General features: G+C 39.9%; 1 protein-coding gene across 1 annotated transcript; it reads left to right on the forward strand.

Moving 5' to 3' along the window:
* The first annotated feature begins 812 nt into the window (after positions 1–812).
* On the forward strand, positions 813–13,385 carry LOC126335264 (NADH dehydrogenase [ubiquinone] 1 alpha subcomplex subunit 2). Its single transcript, XM_049998312.1, has 4 exons — positions 813–845; positions 937–1,074; positions 1,156–1,262; positions 12,028–13,385. Exons 2-4 carry the CDS (start codon positions 986–988, stop codon positions 12,111–12,113), a joined length of 282 nt encoding a protein of 93 aa, XP_049854269.1. The 5' UTR covers positions 813–845; positions 937–985; the 3' UTR covers positions 12,114–13,385.
* Positions 13,386–25,524: the final 12,139 nt, after the last annotated feature.

The raw sequence follows: 25,524 nt of genomic DNA on the forward strand, positions 1-25,524 counted from the left end.
TACCTAATCACAGATTTTAAAAATAATTTACACGTACTTACCTAAAAAAATTCATTCTTTTTACATTGTCGATGGATTTTTTGAAGATCGAAGTACTGCTTTGTAACATGTAGTTTCTACTTTTACCCATTTCATGTAAACTAAAGTACATTGAGGAATGTATGCTCTTGACTTTGTCTATTGCTGTAATGAGCTGAATGACAATAAAATTTTATTATTATTAAGATTTTCTTCTCCTGTGGCGGAAAGGTATTAAAATCCGCACATTCTACAGATCTCATTTCAAGCTTCGGCCTTTTTTACTTTGTTCGGATAATCAGGTGTTAAACAGTTCCCCAGAACTGGCCTACGCTGCGCAAGGAAACCCTCAATGTCGCACACACTCACGCACGCCTTTACTAGTGATCTACACTGGCCAATGGGCACAAACAACAGTGCCGTTGAGTCAACAATGTGTACTGAAACTACGCGCGGACGGCGACAAGTGGCACACGATATCCCGTGTGAAAGCTTTTATTTTTATTTATTTATTGTTTTTTTTTGCATGGAGACACCAACTGGTGTCTTTTGCAAAAGTCATAGCAGTTTTTTACAAGTTTAGTACAGTCACATATACATATGTGATTACATATACATGATACAAATGTCCTATAGGGCTCCGTGTAAATCGAGTTGCAGGCGAGTCACTTGACAAGCTACACTGTGGCTCAGTAAGCCAAAGTCGAAGTGAGAGTCTATCGTGTAACAGGACCCATAATGTAACGTGAATCGCTTCGTCATTCTGCAGCTGGGTGCACGGTCTCCGTGTGAAAGGGGCCAAAAGACAGCCAAGGTACTAATAACAGGTTTGTTGTAACTACCGTTTACTCGATAGTCATGTCTGAGTCTAGTCTTCGACACGAAGTTCATTGGATATAATAATAACTTTGGTTGTAGGATACTAGAGAGTAGAGACGCCGATGTGTGTGTTCTGCTAGAACTGATCATGGCAAGCAGAGCATTAAAATTTGGCTCACATTTAAAAGAGCTAAGAATTCACTTGTGCCAAACTTCAAACGCAAGCAAGGGAGTTAGGTAGATAATATTTCAGTTCCCTATTTTTTTGGTCTACTTTGGTAACCGGAGAAGTAATAGTTGTATGTTAAATTTTTTCAGGGATTTTGTCGAAAATTATTACGTTGGACTAAAGAACAGTAATCCAAAATTTCCAATCCTCATAAGGGAATGTAGCGGTGTTCAACCTAGATTGTATGCGAGATATGGTGAGAAATATTCATTTGTATTTCCTTTATGTAGTACCTGCTCAGTGAATCTGATTTTGTAGTATGGGTTACATGGTCATAAAAGTTTTGCCAGCAGCCTGACCTATTACCTGTTTTTGCAAACGTGAAGTTATGTAAGATATTTTATGTAGTCCATATGCTAGACTGTGCCAAAAGAGGAAGGTAGACTCAAGTTAAAGTTATTCCCTGCTATACAGAAGTGAGTGTGTGTGTGTGTGTGTGTGTGTGTTTTTGTGTGTGTGTGTGTGTGTGTGTGGACTTTAATTATTAAAGCATAGTTCATTTTATGCAGTGCTTACACCTTAATGAAGGTTTTACAGAAAATAAGCGTGTCAAAGAAATTGTTATTCATACCATCATTACAAAAAATATAAATATCATTCTGTGAAAGACACTCTGTCACTAAAAAACCTTGAAATGAAAGATGCTATGCTTTAAGGATGAATAATGACCTTGTGATAAACATGATCTTTCTTAGGGCTCCACTGAATTACATGACAATGTCACCAGCTTTGTGCACTGCTAACAAATATAGTGGTACCCTCGGGCAGTTTAGGATGTGGCTATAGACAACATTTTTTAAGTGTGTTCTTAAGAACTTGCAAAGATAGAATAAAAGAGATCAATTTGGAAAACTTGATCATAGATAAGTTTTCTAAAAAGAAATCTTTTTTTTAAATTATTGTTTATCTTGCTGTAATTAAAATTTTCCATTGCAGAATTCTCCATACGTTGGCAGCTACATTGTCAATATTACAGTTCAGTTGTAGTTTCTGCATGACCATATTTAGTTTTCATGTGCCATGAAATACTAATAAATTTTAGGCCTAATGACATTTTATCATCAGTTTCATATTTTGTGCTTTTTTGTATTTTAGTTGTATAAATATTTTGTCTATAGAAAAAATTACAGTTTTTGGTGTAACTTATACTTTCTCTTAATTGCTTGAGACAAGTTTGAGATACTTACTTTTGAAAAGGACACAGCTGATTTCCTTCCTGATCTCTCCTCTGTCTGAACCTGTGCCCCATCTCCAGCAAACTTGTTGTGGATTAGGAAGTAAATCCTAATATTACTTTCTTTCTCAGAAATCTCTGTTTAATAATTATGTTCAATTGTGTCCATTTTCTGCCATTGTTTACGTTTACTGAGTGGTAAATGTCACGGTTATTCTTGCCAATATTTGTTGCAGTAGTTAGGCTATGTACTTTTATAGGAAAACTGCTGGAGTATTTCATTCATTGTTAATTCATGATGGAGTGTTAGCTATTGGTATGAACCCAAGATATTGACTGTCTTTTCTGTTGTTTGAATCGGTCAAGAAATCGGCATTTAAATATCAGCAGATACCCACTAGTTTTCTATCACATTTGATATTCCTAATCATCCTTTTAAAATTCAGTGATTTTTTTTTCTTTTTTTTCTCCCTAGCCTCCACCTGGAAGTATGTCAGGTGTCCAACAACTGTACACAGTTGAAAATCTTTGACTGTACACAATTTTTTGTATGTTTCTAGTGCTATACATTCTAAGTAATCTTTCACAACTATAGCTTCTTCACGATGTGTTGTTTATGCTCGAACAATTTCTTATTGACCAGAGAAAAGAAGAAACCTTCAGGGCAAACAGCGATGAATAGTTTAGTGGTCTAACAATTCAATCTCAAAATATTTAATAAACAAGTAATAAAATCAAATAGCTTGAAATAGAAATCCTTTCCTCATATGTATCAGTATTGCATATCACAGAGCATTGGTACAAGGAAACACAAATGATGAGTGAACCTTTAACCTCTTATGAAAGAGCATGTTGCTGTTGAACATCTCTGAAAGATGGAGGATCGTGTATATAAGGTACAAAGGTTGTCAGCCTGACATTGGCTTATGTGGTGAAGGTAACAGAATTAATCGGACAGAAAATGAAATTAACCTTACTGTGTGTGTACAGATCACAAAGTGACAATTTGGATGTTGTCTTCAGTAAATGAACTCAAGCTCTGGATATGGTGTGTAATCTTAAGGATAATATTATGTGAGGACACGAATTTTGACACAAGTTGCAACAATGAAATTAATACTACTTTCAACATACTGCAGAGCTTTGGTACTGCATCGTTGGCTAATGTTGCTACAAGAACAACCAAAAGAACAGCATCAAAAATAGGTCATTGGTGTCGAGCCAAGTATGACATAACTGCAAAAGATCTGGGGCTTTTGACAAGTTATTGATCTTAATATAGTCACAGAAAAATCTCTCAGGAAACAAGTTAATGAGAGTTTATTTCCAAGTCAGAAATGTATAATTTTGCAAAAGCAGCTGCACTGCCAGATATGGGAGGAATGTACACTGAAGGAAATGTGATGGCTAAGTACTGTAAATTTTCATCAGTTTTTGTATTATAAAAATACAAAAAAATATGAAGTAAGTTCTTGCTATCAAAAGAGAGTGCCATGAAAGACAGTGCCATATGCAATTCAGACTGTAAAAGCAAAGCAATTGGGGAGTTGTAAGAAAGGAAATAGGGAAGAAATCAGAAAGTAAGTTCCAAAATAGTGTTAATTTGTAATCCAAGTAAAGTGACAAAATTTCATAAACATTTTTCACCATCAATGCAACAAACCTACAGCAAAAGTTTCTAGAATTGTACACATTATATCCCAGAAGCTACATAACAAACTCAGTATGTTGTTAGCCACTGCGGAGTAAGAATTCAGAAATGTGGTGTCCAGGTTAAAAAAATATCCTTGGGCTTCAATGAAGTTCCAATGTGTGTGCTGAAGGAATGCTTAGACAGCACAGAGGGGCACCTAACACACACTGTAAGCAAATCAGTCAGTTGACATACCTCTCTCAAAAACTTAAAGCAAATCTGAGTTTGCCAGTGAACACAATCGTGATTCTGAAAACATAGAAAACTGTCGACCAGTACTGCAATTGTCTTCATTTTTCAAAGACAATCAAAACAGTCATGAAAGGTAGGCTTGTGGGCTGCCTTAATAAATACAATTTGCTAATGAAATCACAATTTGTATTACAATAATGCAGTAGTGCAGAAGCTGCGATAGCAGAGTGTACTAATATCATGATGGAGCCCATGGATAGAGGTGGTGATTATGTAACACGATTTTTTCAGATGTGTCCAATCCATTCAATACAGTTCGTCACAAAAACTTCTCCACAAATAAGAGGCACCGGGAGCAGTATTAGTACTAGTTGTAGTAGTAAGAGTAAAAAGTATGTGGTCTTATCTCACAAAGATAGTGCATGGATAGAAATTTGGCAGACCAGTAGAAATCTCAGCCGTATAAAGAAACATGTCATATGCCGAACATATTAACAAGAGTCCCACAGGATTGTATGTTGGGCCCAGCTTGTTAGTCTATATTAATTACTTCTCAGAAAAAGTCATAGCGGAAGACAAAATTCTGTTTGCCAACAGCAGCATCATTATAATCACAAGACACCAGAGCAACTGCCGTGCAAAATTGATCACAAGCTAAAAGATATAAATGTATGATCAGAGGATAATAAAGTAGTGGTGGCTTGTGCAAAATTTTCCCAGTGTGCTACAATGTTTGACTTACAAGGGTAGTAATCATATCTAACTGAATGTATTTAAATTTTGTAGTTAATAGTTTAACATAGTGAGGAATAAAATAGACCAAAAAAAAAAAAAACAAAAAAAAAACTGTTGGTAACAGGAGGAATTGAACCTGGTTTCCACGAATTGCTAGTCTGCGTTAATTGACTCAGCTGTGGTGCGGTTATGACTATGCCTTCTCAAAACTCTTTCTCCACACATAAGGCTTCAGAGAGTGTTTTACTTTTTCCCATGGTCTTCAACTCAAACAGTTTTATTTCATTCATAGTTTCTGTCAACAGAATAGATGGTCTTTTGGAAGTTGGCAAACGTCTTTTGAATTTATCTGTGGCAAATGATTGACTTTACATTAAATATTTGTTCAGAACATGATCTGCCCTTCCTAATATTAATTTTATTCATGTAAATTACTGTCCAGTATTTTTTGTACTCTGTATAGTGTAATCGAAAACATGTTAGATAGGCATCTGGCTCAAAGAAGTTCCTCTGTGGTTGTTAATATATTGGCTTTCTTATGTAGAGGATGTATCGAGGCCACCTTCTTCTCTACTGGGAGATTTTGTGTGTTCAAGGTTTCCTCAGAGATTAATTTTAGTTCAGTTTTGAAAAGTTCTGCTGCAATAGTCTTCTTCACTATCTTTGTAAGGTTTTAACATCTTTCGCAATTTCTTTGATAGTTGTGGAGTAAATCTTCTAGATTTTCATGAATGTTTGAGTATTCAAACTTATGAATTGGTTCTGGACAATTAAGAAGCTGACCAAAATATTTAGCAAGTATTTCAAAGTTTTCGGTGTCATGTAAGCCATATTGGCGAGCATCATCCCACACCCCTCTGTTGTTAGATTTACTTTCGAAGTAGATCTACCTAACTCTTTGAATCACACTTTTTCCTTGAAAGATGTTCTGGAAAAGGGCTGACATTTACCTCCCTCTAGGCTGTAGCTTTTTGACTTACAAAGGCAGTAATCATAACTGAATTGAATATATTAATTTTACATCTATCTAGGAAGTTTGAGAGACTGAAGGATTTGCAATTCTAGGTACATGATTTTGAAGTAGCAGCCATTATGCTGACCAGTGTGATTCACTACTGTGTAGATAAGCTTTATGGCTTCCTTGTGTTTACAAACCCAAACATTTTTCACGCACAAATGAAGAAAAGTACATTATTCCTCCTGCTTTCATCAGCTACTGATACATTTAGATTTATTAGTTTGTACTTATGTAACATGAGTGTTTCACATTTTTCTTAATTTCAGTATGCTGTGTGTAAATCACATTTTTAGATCCTTGGTGTTTGATATGTATAGCTCACAAAATAACTTGGCAGCTGAGTCAACTTGTTTCCCAGTAGTTATTTGGCAGTTCCTTCAAATTAGTATCTACATCTACATAAATACTCTGCAAACCACTGTGAAGTGCATGGCAGACAGTCCATCCCATTCTACTGTTTATTAGGGCTTTTTCCCGTTCCATTCACGTATGGAGTGTGGGAAGTATGATTGTTTAAATGCCTCTGTGCATGCTGTAATTAATCTAACCTTGTTCTCCCGACCCCTGTGGGAGTTAACTGTAGGGGGCTGTAGCGAATTCCTAATGTCATGGTTTTAAACCAGTTCTTGAAATTTTGTAAGTGATCTGTTTCAGGATTGCTTACACCTATCTTCAAGTGTCATGTAAGTTCAGCATCTTCAGTGCCTTTGACACTGTGCCACAGGCCAAATGAACCTATGACCATTCTTGCCAGCTTTTCTCTGAACATGTACAAAATTTGGTGTTGGTTCCCAACTTTTGAGCAATATTCTAGGTTGGGTCATTTGAGAGACTTGTATGCATTTCCCTAGTAATCTGTCATTAAATTCAAGTCTGTCAGGTGCTTTGCCTATGACTATCCTAATGTGATCATTTCATGTACCCAGGTATGTGTACTCATAGCATACTTTTTCACCACTATGCATTTTGTTTCTTACAGTATTTCATTATACATGACTGCATCATTTGCAAAAAGTAAAAGGTTACTATTAATATTGCCTTCTAGTTCATTAATGTATGACATGAACAGTAAGGGCCCCATCAGATTTTCATGGGGCAGACCCAGGGTTACTTCTCTGTCAATGGCTCTCAATCCAAGATCACTTGCTACATCCTCCCTACCAAAAAACTCTTAATTCACTTTCAAATTCTGTTTAATATCGCATTTGATTGCACTTCTGATATTAAGTGAATATGTGCTACTGAGTCATTTACTTTTGGAAATTGTATTATACTGTAGCTAATTTGTACTGTACTTGCAAGTGTGTTGTTGTTGTGTTGTGGTCTTCAGTCCTGAAACTGGTTTGATGCAGCTCTCCATGCTACTCTATCCTGTGCAAGCTTCTTCATCTCCCAGTACCTACTGCAACCTACGTCCTTCTGAATCTGCTTAGTGTAGTCATCTCTTGGTCTCCCTCTACGATTTTTACCCTCCACGCTGCCCTCCAATACTAAATTGGTGATCCCTTGATGCCTCGGAACATGTCCTACCAACCGATCCCTTCTTCTGGTCAAGTTGTGCCACAAACTTCTCTTCTCCCCAATCCGATTCAATACTTCCTCATTAGTTATGTGATCTACCCATCTAATCTTCAGCATTCTTCTGTAGCACCACATTTCAAAAGCTACTATTCTCTTCTTGTCCGAACTATTTATCGTCCATGATTCACTTCCATACATGGCTACACTCCATACAAATACTTTCAGAAATGACTTCCTGACACTTAAATCTATACTCGATGTTAACAAACTTCTCTTCTTCAGAAACGCTTTTCTTGCCATTGCCAGTCTACATTTTATATCCTCTCTACTTCGACCATCATCAGTTATTTTGCTCCCCAAATAGCAAAACTCCTTTACTACTTTAAGTGTCTCACTTCCTAATCTAATTCCCTCAGCATCACCCAACTTAATTCGACTACATTCCATTATCCTCGTTTTGCTTTTGTTGATGGTCATTTTATATCCTCCTTTCAAGACACTATTCATTCCGTTCAACTGCTCTTCCAAGTCCTTCGCTGTCTCTGACAGAATTACGATGTCATCGGCGAACCTCAAAGTTTTTATTTCTACTCCATGGATTTTAATACCTACTCCGAACTTTCCTTTTGTTTCCTTTATCGCTTGCTCAATATACAGATTGAATAACATCGGGGAGAGGCTACAACCCTGTCTCACTCCTTTCCCAACCACTGCTTCCCTTTCATGCCCCTCGACTCTTATAACTGCCATCTGGTTTCTGTACAAATTGTAGATAGCCTTTCGCTCCCTGTATTTTACCCCTGCCACCTTCAGAATTTGAAAGAGAGTATTCCAGTCAACATTGTCAAAAGCTTTCTCTAAGTCTACAAATGCTAGAAACATAGGTTTGCCTTTTCTTAATCTAGCTTCTAAGATAAGCCGTAGGGTCAGTATTGCCTCACGTGTTCCAACATTTCTACGGAATCCAAACTGATCTTCCCCGAGGTCGGCTTCTACCAGTTTTTCCATTCGTCTGTAAAGAACTCGCGTTAGTATTTTACAGCGGTGACTTATTAAACTGATAGTTCGGTAATTTTTACATCTGTCAACACCTGCTTTCTTTGGGATTGGAATTATTACATTCTTCCTGAAGTCTGAGGGTATTTCGCCTGTCTCATACATCTTGCTCACCAGATGGTAGAGTTTTGTCAGGACTGGCTCTCCCAAGGCCGTCAGTAGTTCCAATGGATTGTTGTCGACTCCGGGGGCCTTGTTTCGACTCAGGTCTTTCAGTGCTCTGTCAAACTCTTCACGCAGTATCGTATCTCCCATTTCATCTTCATCTACATCCTCTTCCATTTCCATAATATTGTCCTCAAGTACATCGCCCTTGTATAGACCCTCTATATACTCCTTCCACCTTTCTGCTTTCCCTTCTTTGCTTAGAACTGGGTTTCCATTTGAGCTCTTAATATTCATACAAGTGGTCCTATTTTCTCCAAAGGTCTCTTTAATTTTCCTGTAGGCAGTATCTATCTTACCTCTAGTGAGATAAGCCTCTACATCCTTACATTTGTCCTCTAGCCATCCCTGCTTAGCCATTTTGCACTTCCTGTCCAACTCATTTTTGAGACGTCTGTATTCCTTTTTGCCTGCTTCATTTACTGCGTTTTTATATTTTCTCCTTTCATCAATTAAATTCAATGATTTCTACTTGCCCTAGTCTTTTTACCTACTTGATCCTCTGCTGCCTTCACTACTTCAACCCTCAAAGCTACCCATTCTTCTTCTATTGTATTTCTTTTCCCCATTCCTGTCAATTGCTTCCTTATGCTCTCCTTGAAACTCCGTACAACCTCTGGTTCTTTTAGTTTATCCAGGTCCCATCTCCTTAAATTCCCACCTTTTTGCAGTTTCTTCAGTTTTAATCTACAGGTCATAACCAATAGATTGTGGTCAGAGTCCACATCTGCCCCTGGAAATGTCTTACAATTTAAAACCTGGTTCCTAAATCTCTGTCGTACCATTATATAATCTATCTGAAACCTGTCAGTATCTCCAGGCTTCTTCCATGTATACAGCCTTCTTTTATGATTCTTGAACCAAGTGTTACCTATGATTAAGTTGTGCTCTGTGCAAAATTCTACCAGGCGGCTTCCTCTTTCATTTCTTTGCCCCAGTCCATATTGACCTACTACGTTTCATTCTCTCCCTTTTCCTACTACCGAATTCCAGTCACCCATGACTATTAAATTTTCGTCACCCTTCACTATCTGAATAATTTCATTTATTTGATCATACATTTCTTCAATTTCTTCGTCATCTGCAGAGCTAGTTGGCATATAAACTTGTACTACTGTAGTAGGTGTGGGCTTCGTATCTATCTTGGCCACAATAATGCGTTCACTATGCTGTTTGTAGTAGCTTACCCACATTCCTATTTTCCTATTCTTTATTAAACCTACTCCTGCATTACCCCTATTTGATTTTGTGTTTATAACCCTGTAGTCACCTGACCAGAAGTCTTGTTCCTCTTGCCACCGAACTTCCTAATTCCCACTATATCTAACTTTAACCTATCCATTTCCCTTTTTAAATTTTCTAACCTACCTGCCCGATTAAGGGATCTGACATTCCACGCTCCGACCCGTAGAACGCCAGTTTTCTTTCTCCTGATAGCGACATCCTCTTGAGTAGTCCCCGCCCGGAGATCCGAATGGGGGACTATTTTACCTCCGGAATATTTTACCCAAGAGGATGCCATCATCATTTAATCATACAGTAAAGCTGCATGCCCTCGGGAAAAATTACGGCTGTAGTTTCCCCTTGCTTTCAGCCGTTCGCAGTACCAGCACAGCAAGGCTGTTTTGGTTATTGTTACAAGGCCAGATCAGTCAATCATCCTGACTGTTGCCCCTGCAACTACTGAAAAGGCTGCTGCCCCTCTTCAGGAACCACACGTTTGTCTGGCCTCTCAACAGATACCCTTCCGTTGTGGTTGCACCTACGGTACGGCTATCTGTATCGCTGAGGCACACAAGCCTCCCCACCAGGAGCAAGGTCCATGGTTCATGGTGGGAGGTACTACACAGATTACCGGCAGAAAACCCGATTTTCCATGATTACAGTGCATCAAGCGCGAAGACGCATTGCAGGTACCTCAGTGCCTTGATCCAAGGCTTTCAGTCTATGATGGGAAAAAAGTGCCAGTTGGGTTTCACGTGATCAGTGTTTTCCGAATTTGTGCTTGTAGGTATTCTGTTCTAGATACCTCATTATGTTTGAGCTCAGAATATGTTCTAAGTTTCTACAACAAATCGATTCAAGGATATCTGAAGGTAGTTTCTTGGATCACTTCTGCTACCCTTCTTGTAGAAGGGTGTGACCTAGCCTTTCTTTCAACTTCTAGGCACAGTTTTTTGTTTGAAGAATGTACAGTAGATTATAGTTAAGAGGGGCTAACTCGGCTGCAGATTCAATGTAAAATCTGAAGTCTGAGCCATGGAGCTTTGTTCAGTTTTAACTGCTTCTCGATGCCACAGATAATAATATTTATTTCGCTCATCTTTTCAGTAGCATGAGGATTAAATTGGGGTAATACTCTAAAGTTTCCCTGTGTAAAGGAACATATGAAAATTGAGTTGACCATTTCTGTTTTTGCTTTGCTGCTCACAATTTCAGTGCCTGTCTTATCCATTAGTAAATGGAAACTAACTTTGATACCACTAATAGCCTTTATGTGCTGCCATTATTACTTTGGGTTTTGTGAAAGATCTTTTGACACTATTCTGTTATGTTAGTCACTGAAGCCTTTACACATTGCCCTCTTGACAGAGAAAAGTATTCCCTTCGGCATCTCTCTATCAATAGCCTTATGCTTTATTTTACATCTTTTATGTGGTAGTCTCTGTTTCTATAGACTATACTATAGTACTATAGACTAGGGATGGTCACTCCCATCATGAAATGTTGTACTTAGTACATATAATATATCCACTGCTTGTTCACCCATTCTTTTAAACTAGTCATAGTTCTTCTGTGTCCTCTTGTCCTGAGGTAAAAATTTCTCATCCTTCTGTGAGAGAGACTATTGTTTCTTTGTCTAGGATACTGAGCATATACCTCTCTACCAGTTGTAGTTACCCTTGTACTTAGGAAGGCACCCATTTCTGTCTTGGTTGGGATACCAAACTATCTGTCCTAGATTGTTTTCACAGAAGGCATTTAGTAATGTTTCGCAAGATGTCTTGTCATGCCCACAGCTGACAAAGCTGTAAACATCCCATTTGATTGTTATAGAATTAAAATCTCATCCAATAATTACAGTATGTTTGAGGAGATTACACAAAATAGGTATTCTGCATAAGTGAAGTGACTCATGTTGGTGCTGACAGTCCAATAATTTATCAGAAATTAAGACATTCTGTTCATATATACACATTTGTTGATTGTTACATGTTAATCAATAATTATGTAGTAATATGTATACCTGCTTAGCCTTTCTCCTTATTACAAACTGTGTTTGCTTTATTAATCATCTGTAATTAAATACTAATAAGATGCCATGCTGCATAATAAGTTTTTAGATGTTTAGATAATAGTAAATAATTAAATGAAATTTTTTAATCTTTGTCTTTCTTCCATTTCAGAATTTGGAAAAGAAAGCTGTGTTTCACTAACAAATCTTAAAGCAGAAGATGTAATCAAACAAATTGAACAGCTAGCCCAGAAATAGACATCTAAGATGAAAAAATTTGTTGTGATATTTGTAGATGATTATTAATTTTTTAAAGAATAGATATTAAAGTATAACCTGTACATATTTGTGAAAAATCTTTCATTCATTTGTACATACTAGAAAATTTTAATCGCTGCCTCATTTCAGATTAAAAGTGTATTGCTGATATATTTATTCACAATGTGTGATGAAAATAACATACCTTTCTTGTATGGGCAATAGGAATGTAAAATTGCTTGCAAGTATCATTGCAAAATATATTATGTGGAGGACATGCAGATTAAAATAAGAGAACTGGACAACATAATATGTAGAAACTTGTAAAAATGAACACTCCCTACATTAAGGAAAGCTGCAGAGTTACTGTTTCTGAAGATGTAGTAATCAAGCTTGGTTTCATTGAGGCACCTCAAAGTATACTTCATTTTGAGGCACATATATTGCTGCATTTGCATTACGGTACACCATGTGATTTTGAACTTGGTATGCATGCATAAAATAGACTCGTAGTAGAGTAGGCCAAAGGGAAATTTGTTGTGTAATTATATATGATTTAATTGTCCTGTGGTAAGTTTTTGATAGGGCTATTGGCTATTGGAGAAGTCAGTGCACACAGACAAAAATATGCATTTTGTAGAACATATAGAGTATAAAAAATTACCTAGCTCTACAGCATAAGCATTGGTTCTACTATTCATTTTTGTTAAAATTGTCTCTGTATATCTTTATAAGTTGTTTTGAGCTACTAAAACACAAAATAAAGCAAACTGTTACTGTTTCTATTGAACTGATCTAAAGTCATCTTTTGGTTTACTGACATCAGGCTGCCAGTTTCTGAAGACACACTCGAATGCAAGCGGAGATTAATTGTAATTAGCAGCTGAAGTATTTGGAAAAATAAAGATAAATACCGGGTACCTTAATCGTCTATTATCTAATATTTATTACCATGTTTCCTAGTTGTCAAGTAAGTTTTTATGGTTTAGTAAACTGTATGAAGCCTTGCTGTTAACCATTTTCATGTCCATTGCTGATATTTTGAATACCTCTATGTAGTGGTGGTAATCATGTTACTTTTAGGAACACAGTTGTTTCACATATGTATAAAATGTGTGCATTTTTATTGCAATCAATTCATAAAGGCTGAGTCAGACATAAATTTCCAATATCGCGCTTCACTTTCCCATAATCTGAGTATTGTGTTGTGCAGCGTTTTGTTGTTCATTGCTATAGACCAAAATAAAATTACCTAGGGCAATTGTTTATGAACCTTATTGTCCTCAGTTTGTTACACTGAAGTACTCCCTGTCTATCCTCGTTGTTTGTTAGCAAGTAGATGAAAAATCAAGATATATACAATATTTATTGTACACTGAATGAAGAGAGAGAGCTCGTTTTTACCAACTTAGTAATGTAACTCTCGATATTACTTGCAAATCACATAAATTTATACTTTTTAATTAAATTGTTTGAAATCAGGAAAATAATTAATAAATCTACATGAGAAAGTCTAATACACTGCAATGCTGATTGATCCGGACAAGGAGAATCTACTTGAATGGGATTATCTTGGATATTTTTTTGAATTGTCGTCTGCAGGCACATTATGATGTCAACAGTGTTTTTTGTCTAATGCCTGCACTGACAAAGTATTACATGTGCACTGTTCACAAGTGTGTAACAAATGCTTATATTGCACACAATCTTAAGAGTAGGTTTCTTCCCTTGTTTCCTGGTGTATTGTGGCACTTACAGAAGAGTGTGTATATTCTGGAAGTTGAAGGCAAAATCAGTATAATCACCATTTTGTCACATTCTTATACAGTAATTATTTTTCAAATTATGTAGAGTTTAGAGATTTTGGTATTTTATGCTAATATTTTACAATGATAAGTGGGCCAAGGAACAGATGGGTATATATGAAGATATTCTGAAGGGAAACAGAAGTCACTTCATACTCTAGGACAGGGGAGAGACAAAATACAGAGAATATTAGGGTACTATACGTAATCAGCTTTAGCACAAAGGTGTGCAGTCTTAAAATAATACTAACACTGACTTAATTAAGTCTATCCTCGGAGTGTTCTTTTACTATAACCTCAACCTCCATAATGTATTGCAGCATGGAGCACCATCGCATATGACTAGGTTCTTGTTTCTTTAATGTGGATTTCCTGAATTGAAAATTGGTAAGTGTGCTGTGCCACCATTGCTGTTACTGTTAAGGTGTGCGACTGTGTGACGTGCGCACTAGACGCGTGCAGCTATTGCACAAAGAGGCAAGGTGATGCATGCACCAATGCAAAGTCACACATACCTCTGAATTGTCTGTGTGCGAGTGCAGTAATCTCACCATACCAGATGATGAGACACGTCCACTACTTCTGTATGGGGCAAGCACATGGCAATTAGTGGCAAGGTGTGCACAGGTGTAAAGTGCATCTTTACTATTGGAGATGTTTCAGCAGCTAGTGGTGGGTACTAAGGTGGAACATTGTATATTTTGCAGAGAAAGGTTTGTGGCTTAATCACATGGCTTACAAGATGTTGGATATCACTTTTAAAAAAGTGTGGTTTGAGCCGGATGATGGATAAGGTTGTGATAGCTTTCCCTATCAGGTGTAAGGATCTTATCAATAATGGAGACGACATATTGGTGTGGCAGTACTGCTTTATTGCTCATAACCCAGTACACCACACATCACCATAGTACATTGTTCTCAACTGGACTGACTTCTTTGGAGTTCACCCAGATATTCATTCATCAACTAGTGTTCTGTGGTCAGAGGTGTTACCCATATAGGTGTCCCTGCAGAGCCCTCCTCCCCTCATAGTGTGGAGCACTGGGTAAGCAGTGTCCTGTGGACATCATCAAGCAGGTGGGTGTGCATAGATGCCCTAGACCAGCCTTGTTGTGGCTGGCTACTGAGAAGGGCATGGCTGGACTGTTTCTCACTGATGAAAGTGATCAACTATGCTATGGCCAGCTACAAAGCAGGACACAGTTGGGCCATTGACTATTGTGAACTAGCCTACAGCACCTCTGCTGTACAGATGATATGGCGTGAAATGGTGATGAGGTTGGCAGGGTGGCCATGTTGAGATTCACTTGGCACAGGCAGCAATGATGACTGGAGCAGCTGTAATGGCATGCAAGTAGGAGATTCTGATGCTGTTCGTGATGTGACGTGTGGTAGCTGTATTTGTGATACCCTTGGCTGTAATTGTGTGTATACCATCATATGATGAATGTGAAGATATAGTGGTATAATTGACGTTCATAGACAACTGTTGTGTGCTTGTGAATTATCGAGCTATAGGTATGTTACTTGGTACACATTGTCATGGCCTGTTCCACCATCTGATCACTGTCTACAAGTTTCACACGGATGTTCTCTATGTCAAAGTCTCTCACGTCGAGTTTGGTGACAACTGGATCCTTGGAGTCGAATTAGCTGTCTGCATGTAAATGACCGCATGGGTCATTGTCCATTTACTCTGTCACTTGCCGTTGTTTGTTTGTGGAGAATTCGTGCTGGTTTTAGGCAATTTAATGAGATCATTGTTTCTCTTATGTTGAGTAAAATTTGTGTGTGTGTGTGTGTGTGTGTGTGTGTTTTAAATACTGGTCTGATAGAGTGGTTGTAAAACTGGTTGGATGGTATCGTCCCATAGCACTACTGGTTCACAGTCACTCAGTGCTACACTTCAGAAGTTTTGGACTGGTATGTGAGGTGGGCCCACCCCATGAACCATGGACCTTGCCGTTGGTGGGGAGGCTTGCGTGCCTCAACGATACAAATAGCCGTACCATAGGTGCAACCACAACGGAGGGGTATCTGTTGAGAGGCCAGACAAACGTGTGGTTCCTGAAGAGGGGCATCAGCCTTTTCAGTAGTTGCAGGGGCAACACTCTGGATGATTGACTGATCTGGCCTTGTAACATTAACCAAAATGGCCTTGCTTTTCTGGTACTGCGAACGGCTGAAAGCAAGGGGAAACTACAGCCGTAATTTTTCCCGAGGGCATGCAGCTTTACTGTATGATTAAATGATGATGGCGTCCTCTTGGGTAAAATATTCCGGAGGTAAAATAGTCCCCCATTCGGATCTCCGGGCGGGGACTACTCAGGAGGACGTCGTTATCAGGAGAAAGAAAACTGGCATTCTACGGATCGGAGTGTGGAATGTCAGATCCCTTAATCGGGCAGGTAGGTTCGGAAATTTAAAAAGGGAAATGGATAGGTTAAAGTTAGATATAGTGGGAATTAGAGAAGTTCGGTGGCAGGAGGAACAAGACTTTTGGTCAGGTAAATACAGGGTCATAAATACAAAATCAAATAGGGGTAATGCAGGAGTGGGTTCAATAATGAATAAAAAAATTAGTGTACGGGTAAGCTACTACAAACAGCATAGTGAATGCATTATTGTGGCCAAGATAGACACAAAGCCCACACCTACTACAGTAGTACAAGTTTATATGCCAACTAGTTCTGCAGATGACGAAGAAATTGATGAAATGTATGATGAGATAAAAGAAATTATTCAGGTAGTGAAGGGAGACGAAAATTTAATAGTCATGGGTGACTGGAATTTGTCAGTAGGAAAAGGGAGAGAAGGAAACATAGTAGGTGAATATGGATTGGGGTTAAGAAGTGAAAGCCACCTGGTAGAATTTTTGCAGAGCATAACTTAATTATAGCTAATACTTCGTTTAAGAATCATAAAAGAAGGTTGTATACATGGAAGAACCCTGGAGATACTAAAAGGTATCAGATAGATTATATAATAGACAGAGATTTAGGAACCAGGTTTTAAATTGTAAGACATTTCCAAGGGCAGATGTGGACTCTGACCACAATCTATTGGTTATGACCTGTAGATTAAAACTGAAGAAACTGCAAAAAGGTGGGAATTTAAGGAGATGGGACCTGGATAAACTGAAAGAACCAGAGATTTTAGAGTTTCAGAGAGAGCATAAGGGAACAATTGACAGGAATGGGGGAAAGAAGAAGAATGGGTAGCTTTGAGGGATGAAATAGTGAAGGCAGCAGAGGATCAAATAGGTAAAAAGACGAGGGCAAGTAGAAACCCTTGGCTAACAGAAGAAATATTGAATTTAATTGATGAAAGGAGAAAATATAAAAATGCAGTAAATGAAGCAGGCTAAAAGGAATACAAACGTCTCAAAAATGATATCGACAGGAAGTGCAAACTGGCTAAGCAGGGATGGCTAGAGGACAAATGTAAGGCTGTAGAGGCTTATCTCACTAGGGGTAAGATAGATACTGCCTACAGGAAAATTAAAGAGACCTTTGGAGAAAAGAGAACCACTTGTATGAATATCAAGAGCTCAGATGGAAACCCAGTTCTAAGCAAAGAAGGGAAAGCAGAAAGGTGGAAGGAGTATATAGAGGGTCTATACAAGGGCAATGTACTTGAGGACAATATTATGGAAATGGAAGAGGACGTAGATGAAGATGAAATGGGAGATGTGATATTGCGTGAAGAGTTTGACAGAGCACTGAAAGACCTGAGTCGAAACAAGGCCCCTGGAGTAGACAACATTCCATTTGAACTACTGACAACCTTGGGAGAGCCAGTCCTGACAAAACTCTACCATCTGGTGAGCAAGATGTATGAGACAGGCGAAATACCCTCAGACTCCAAGAAGAATATAATAATCCCAATCCCAAAAAAAGCAGGTGTTGACAGATGTGAAAATTACCGAACTATCAGTTTAATAAGTCACAGCTGCAAAGTACTGACACAAATTCTTTACAGACGAATGGAAAAACTGATAGTAGCAGACCTCGGGGAAGATCAGTTTGGATTCCGTAGAAATGTTGGCACACGTGAGACAATACTGACCTTACGACTTACCTTAGAAAAAAGATTAAGGAAAGGCAAACCTACGGTTCTAGCATTTTTAGACTTAGAGAAAGCTTTTGACAATGTTGATGGGAATACTCTCTTTCAAGTTACGAAGGTGGCAGGGGTAAAACACAGAGAGTGAAAGGCTATTTACAATTTGTACAGAAACCAGATGGCAGTTACAAGAGTCGAGGGACATGAAAGGGAAGCAGTGGTTGGGGAGGGAGTGAGACAGGGTTGTAGCCTCTCCCCGATGTTATTCAATCTGTATATTGAGCAAGCGATAAAGGAAACAAAAGGAAAGTTCGGAGTAGGTATTAAAATCCATGGAGAAGAAATAAAAACTTTGACGTTCGCTGATGACACTGTAATTCTGTCGGAGGCAGCAAAGGACTTGGAAGAGCAGTTGAACGGAGTGGACAGTGTCTCGAAAGGAGGGTATAAGATGAACATCAACAAAGCAATATGAGGATAATGGAATGTAGTCGAATTAAGGCGGGTGATGCTGAGGGAATTAGATTAGAAAATGAGACACTTAAAGTAGTAAAAGAGTTTTGCTATTTGGGGAGCAAAATAACTGATGACGGTTGAAGTAGAGAGGATATAAAATGTAAACTGGCAATGGCAAGGAAAGCGTTTCTTAAGAAGAGAAATTTGTTAACATCGAGTATTGATTTAACTGTCAGGAAGTCGTTTCTCAAAGTATTTGTATGGAGTGCAGCCAGGTATGGAAGTGAAATGTGGATGATAAATAGCTTAGACAAGAAGAGAATAGAAGCTTTTGAAATGTGGTGCTACAGAAGTATGCTGAAGATTAGATGGGTAGATCACATAACTAATGAGGAGGTATTGAGTAGAATTGGGGAGGAGAAGAGCTTGTGGCACAACTTGACTAGAAGAAGGGATTGGTTGGTAGGACATGTTCTGAGACATCGAGACATCACCAATTTAGTATTGGAGGGTAAAAATCGTAGAGGGAGACCAAGAGATGAATACACTAAACAGAATCAGAAGGATGTAGGTTGCAGTAGCTACTGGAGATGAAGAAGCTTGCACAGGATAGAGTAGCATGGAGGGCTGCATCAAACCAGTCTCAGGACTGAAGACCACAACAACAACAATGTGAGGTGGGTGGTGGCACCCATGTATGATTAATGTGGCTATTCATGTGCAAGCACCTGGTAGCACTCATATTTAGGCTCCCAGTCACAATCATCCACGGCACATGAGTGCAGCTTTTACAGTTTTGTGCTACTGCTCCACAGGCCCATTACTCTGAGGGTGTTACGCGATCATACAATTACACACAATGCACAGAGTATCTCGAATAGAGTGGACTCAGATTGTCTGCTCTGGTCTTTTGTCATTTCAGGGCAGCCATATCAAGCCCAAGTGTTGATGAAGGCAGGAGCTTTTGACTCTGCTGTATTGTGTTTAATTAGAACTGCTTCCACCCAGCATGAAATTCTGTTGCTAATGATAGCATGTATTTGTAACCTTCTGCTTCCAGAAGGGGACAATGAGCTCTAGGTACATATGTTGAGGACATGCTCATGTTATATAGAAGTGCTCTAGTTGTAGCTGTGTATGACAACCAGCTTTGCCGCTTCGACACACCAAGCAAGCTCGTGCTCAGGTTCAACAATCACATTAAATAGTCAACAAAGCGAAATGTTCAGTGATGAGTCATATTGTTGACCTAAACCCCAGGTGCGCTAGGTTGTGTAAGTGTTAGAAAATCGTGCGACGCAGAGATTTTAGAACTAGTGGTAAAATTTTGTTTTGAGATGCATCAAGTAATATTTTTACGTTAATCCCAGGGACTGTCCACTATTCTATGTGGAGATTGGTGGAATCATGTTTAGTAAATTCATAATGGTCACAGTCCTGCTCTCCCTCTAGTCTGTCATGTTCTAGTTGTAGAGGAATTACACTGATCCGTGACCAGTAGTTTGCGACTATGTTGTCAGTGACATGTAGATGGCAGATGTCTGCTGCTCATTGCGCAATAAGATCAAGTTGATGGAGATGATGAGGAGTAATGTCTTTTGAGGGGGTGCCGTATGGAATGTGCGAGTGGCTTATTATTGGTGTAGAGAATGACATGATCTCTTTCAATACCTTCCCTAAAATCCTTTACTGCTTTGGAGATTTTGAGTTGTTCACGAGCTAACATAAACTTTTTTTTTTTTTAAGAAAAAGAAGAAATGAAGCAGTTGTGCTTCATCTACCACATCTCACATCTTCTTGTAAATCCACTCCAATGGCTGAATCACCTCCACCAATTATGACAGTGAGCTGTGCATCGAGTGTTGGTTGGGCCAAAGTTAAGGCTTTTGTGAGGGGGTCTTTGGCTAGTTTGAACGCTTCTTGCATTTTGTTGGGCCCTCCTTGCGTATTTGGTGTGGCAAGAGAGTGTCAGTGGGGGAGGGGGGCTGTATCACTGCCACCTCTGGCAGAAGAGACAGACAAAAATTTGTGCTGTCTAGAAAGTGTCATAGGTCAGGATAATTCTGCAGAAATGGTTGCTGCTTAGTGAGTCCTGTTCATTCTAAGGTGGGTCTGATCCCTGTACATGTCTCAGAAAGCGCTTCAGCTTTCTGTGATTGTGATTCATCCTCTTTTATGACCTTGTCTGTGTCTTGCTGGACAGTGAGAACTAGTTCAAGATGCCATGTATGATCATGCAGGGTAGCAGAAAATAATAGGCTATTGTCAAAGTGAGCATAACAAAATTCAAATTTGATGTTAACTCTGTCAATGAACCACTGCCAATTCTGAGCTGCATTCTTTAGTTTGTGAGGTGTGACTAGCAACTCAAAAAGTTAGATTGATGTGATTATTCCAGTCTTAGAGATGTCTGAGCTTATAGGTTTTTGGAGGTAAGCTTTTCTGGCACCTAATAGAGAGTGTGTAGTCTTAAATATGTGGAATTCGATAACTTTAATGTATCATTTGAGAATTGAGAGCTCTGTAATCACGACAGTGTCCTACAGAACTGCCTTTTTCCAGGAAAAGTTTTACTGGGTAGCCCATGTGCTGTCCAAAGGGTGGACTATCCATGATTGCGATAGTTCATTGACTGCTACTTCTGCAGTCTGTAAGTGTGCTGGCACCAGCTGGCAAGTTTTGTGGCAGAAGGACCATACAGTCATTATTTAACTTTCACTCATGACTGAAAGGTGAGGTTTTGATGCACTCATTTGATGTGCTGAGAGATGAGGCAGTGAGTGCCCTATTGTGAGGATAACCTGGTGTGCTCGGAGTTGTTGATTGCGTAGCTGTGGGTTATCATGATGTTGAGGTGTGGTCAGCCAGAGTGGGCATGGTGGAGGTAGTGCTAACACCAGCGGTGTGGTGTATGGCTGAAAGGCTCTCGCATTGCTTGCATGAGTGCAGGAGACACTTCCAGTATGAGATGATGTAGTGTTACATTGTCGGCGCAGAGTGCTTCCAATGCTTTGTGGGTATCAAGAAAAAGCTAGTGTGTCACCATTGGTTCTCCATCATCATACACTCCTTTAGTGCATTAGAATATGTGCCACCATTGTGCTGATGCCCAACGAGGCGTGAGGTAGTTTCTAATGGATGAGGCGGCGTTGGAGTGAAGAGCTGTGGATGAGTCATCGTGTATCATGATGTAGCAGTGCTGTCATTTTTAAATCCAATGAAATGTGAAAGTGCTGTGGGAAGCTGATTCTTACCACTGGTTCACTCATGTTTGTAATAAAGAAGGTCCACGGAAACTGTTGGCCCTAGATTAGTTCCAAGGTACATTCAGTAGTTGCATGCCTGGTGGTAAGGATGTTGTGCCATCTGTGTCCTTTGGGACTATACTGGTGTCTGATCCCTTATTAACAAGGAAGTACACTCCTGAAAATTGAAATAAGAACACCGTGAATTCATTGTCCCAGGAAGGGGAAACTTTATTGACACATTCCTGGGGTCAGATACATCACATGATCACACTGACAGAACAACAGGCACATAGACACAGGCAACAGAGCATGCACAATGTCGGCACTAGTACAGTGTATATCCACCTTTCGCAGCAATGCAGGCTGCTATTCTCCCATGGAGACGACCGTAGAGATGCTGGATGTAGTCCTGTGGAATGGCTTGCCATGCCATTTCCACCTGGCGCCTCAGTTGGTCCAGCGTTCGTGCTGGACGTGCAGACCGCGTGAGACGACATTTCATCCAGTCCCAAACATGCTCAATGGGGGACAGATCTGGAGATCTTGCTGGCCAGGGTAGTTGACTTACACCTTCTAGAGCACGTTGGGTGGCACGGGATACATGCGGATGTGCATTGTCCTGTTGGAACAGCAAGTTCCCTTGCCGGTCTAGGAATGGTAGAACGATGGGTTCGATGATGGTTTGGATATACCGTGCACTATTCAGTGTCCCCTCGACGATCACCAGAGGTGTACGGCCAGTGTAGGAGATCGCTTCCCACACCATGATGCCGGGTGTTGGCCCTGTGTGCCTCGGTCATATGCAGTCCTGATTGTGGCACTCACCTGCACGGCGCCAAACACGCATACGACCATCATTGGCACCAAGACAGAAGCGACTCTCATCACTGAAGATGACACGTCTCCATTCGTCCCTCCATTTACGCCTGTCGCGACACCACTGGAGGCGGGCTGCACGATGTTGGGGCGTGAGCGGAAGACGGCCTAACGGTGTGCGGGACCGTAGCCCAGCTTCATGGAGACGGTTGCGAATGGTCCTCACCGATACCCCAGGAGCAACAGTGTCCCTAATTTGCTGGGAAGTGGCGGTGCGGTCCCCTACGGCACTGCGTAGGATCCTACAGTCTCGGCGTGCATACGTACGTTGCTGCGGTCCGGTCCCAGGTCGACGGGCACATGCACCTTCCACTGACCACTGGCGACAACATCGATGTACTGTGGAGACCTCACGCTCCACGTGTTGAGCAATTCGGCGGTACGTCCACCCGGCCTCCCGCATGCCCACTATACGCTCTCGCTCAAAGTCCGTCAACTGCACATACGGTTCATGTCCACGCTGTCGCGGCATGCTACCAGTGTTAAAGACTGCGATGGAGCTCCGTATGCCACAGCAAACTGGCTGACACTGACGGCGGCGGTGCACAAATGCTGTGCAGCTAGCGCCATTGGACGGCCAACACCGCGGTTCCTGGTGTGTCCGCTGTGCTGTGCGTGTGATCATTGCTTGTACAGCCCTCTCGCAGTGTCCGGAGCAAGTATGGTGGGTCTGACACACCGATGTCAATGTGTTCTTTTTTCCATTTCCAGAAGTGTATTTACAAGTGCTTCATCTCCTTCTGCCTGATGATGGGAGGTCTGTAGAGATTGTTTGTCCATGGTGGTTGTTGGTGGCTCAACATATCTGTGCAGGCCGGGGTGCCTACTGTGGCTGGCATTGGGAATATGGGTCGCTGCAAGGAGGCCGGCATTTACATGCAGCTTCACCCGACTTGGTATGATACCAACAATTCAGTGACCTTGAGATGGTGGCTGCATTCTGTGCATTGTTGTCGGCTAGGAGAGCTGTGTTGTCTAGGTCATGCAGGTCAGTGTTTTGGCTGAGGGAGTGACACTACTGTCGTGCGCTTTCGACACGGATCAGAGTCGTATGATGTATGCAGGGTTCGACCCAGATCTAGCACTATGTGACACATTATTGTCCTCAGCATTGATGCTTTATGTATGCTGCAACACAGAGCACTTGCGGTCTAGTTGGAAATCTGATAATCACTTCTGAATAGTATGTGGCCTGTTGCACTCTGCCATACATGGTGACCATACTCCCTGGTAATATTTGCTATGTGGTTGGTGCAGGAGTCATGTTAATTTTAATATTTAGTGCAGCTTATCCTAATGAATTGTGAATTGATGCACTTGATGTTAAATCTTGTAGAAATTCCAACAGTGGGTTGATCAATGATTGTCATCGTTATGCTGTGCTGGAAAAATTTTGAGAAGCAACTCCCATTTTCATATTTTGTTTGTATTTGATGATAGATTGACAGTTGATTACACTGATGATTAATATCAGTCATGTTATTCCTTGAGGTGCAGTCTTGAGGGGGCTGGTGATGTGATGTAACTAGTGCAAGAGGGCGGAATTGTTACTGTGTATGATAACAATGTGGAATGAAACTTTTCTCCATCATACTTTTTGGTTGTCACAGGTCAGCATTGCGGTAGCTTTTCCTATTAGGTGAAGGGATCATGCAAATAATGAAGATGACATACTATGATGATATTGCTTTATTGCTCATCAACACGGTACAAGGTTAACAACTGGACTGACTTCTTCGGAGTCCAGCCAGATATTCACTCAGCCCCGTTTGTCCTTTCGTCAGAGGCATTACTCTTGTTGATGTCCCTACAAAGTGAAACAATCAATGGCAAGCATCTAATGCAATACACGTGTACATTATGACTATAAATGAATCATTAGTTCTCAGAGCTTTATATTTTCCAAAGTATTACATGTACAAACATAACTGATGCCGTAAACTGGCTGTTTGCATTGTGCCTACCAGTTGGCATTATGAATGCAATGTTTTAACAAAATGGTGATAAAGTAAGAAAAGTTCTTGTGTGTTGGAATGTGTGAGATTTTTAATTGTTACCTTCTACTTATCTGGAAAGGTTAATCGCAACAGGCTGATAGGGTGGGCAATGAACATATTTGTGAAATTGTGATGAATGAACAAGATTCACTGAACGTTAATGTTTTCTGTTCAATGAAGCTATAAGGGCCTTTTTTCTTTGGATGAGTGACGGTGATGGGTGCATCTTATCTTGATATATTGCAGTTGGGTTTGTTTCCACAACTGACCACCAGTTCTTAGATTTTCGTCTTTCAATGAGGCAGGGCACCCCTTCATTGGAGCATCAATATTTGTCACTACCGAAACAATGAAGTTCTGCAAATTTGACTCAAACTGTTAATCAATGATTTGTTCCAAATATATGTTGTTTTGAAAATATCTATCTCTGGAAATGTTTGTAAAGCTCTTTTTCTCATTCTTAAATGTCCCCTCAGTTATTTTAGATTAGTTTTGTGGCTATCAGACTCAAGTATAGGAGTTTTGCGTAGAGAACCAGCCTTTGTACAAAATAACCCTGACCATGTGCCTAATATGAATATGTCTCTCTTTTACTTTTCAAATATTAAAGTTGCTCATTTAAAGTATAAAAATGTCATCTTGAGATGATAACAGTACAAGTTGATTGGTTGGGTGGCAGAGGGAACCAAACAGCGAGGTCATCAATCCCATCGGATTAGGGAATGAAGGGGAAGTAAGTCAGCTGTGCCCTTTCAAAGGAACCATCTCAGCATTTGCCTGAAGCGATTTAGGGAAATCACGGAAAACCTAAATGAACATGGCTGGACGTGGGTTTAAACTAGTGTCCCCTCAAATGAGAGTCCAGTGAGCTAACCACTGTGCTACCTTGCCCAACCACAGCACCAGTCAAATTACTTTCTTTTATTATCCTATTTGTACATAGCATTCTTCCGTAACAGTGCCT

Source organism: Schistocerca gregaria, chromosome 2, assembly GCF_023897955.1.
Source record: "Schistocerca gregaria isolate iqSchGreg1 chromosome 2, iqSchGreg1.2, whole genome shotgun sequence".
Classification (NCBI taxonomy): Eukaryota; Metazoa; Arthropoda; class Insecta; order Orthoptera; family Acrididae; genus Schistocerca; species Schistocerca gregaria.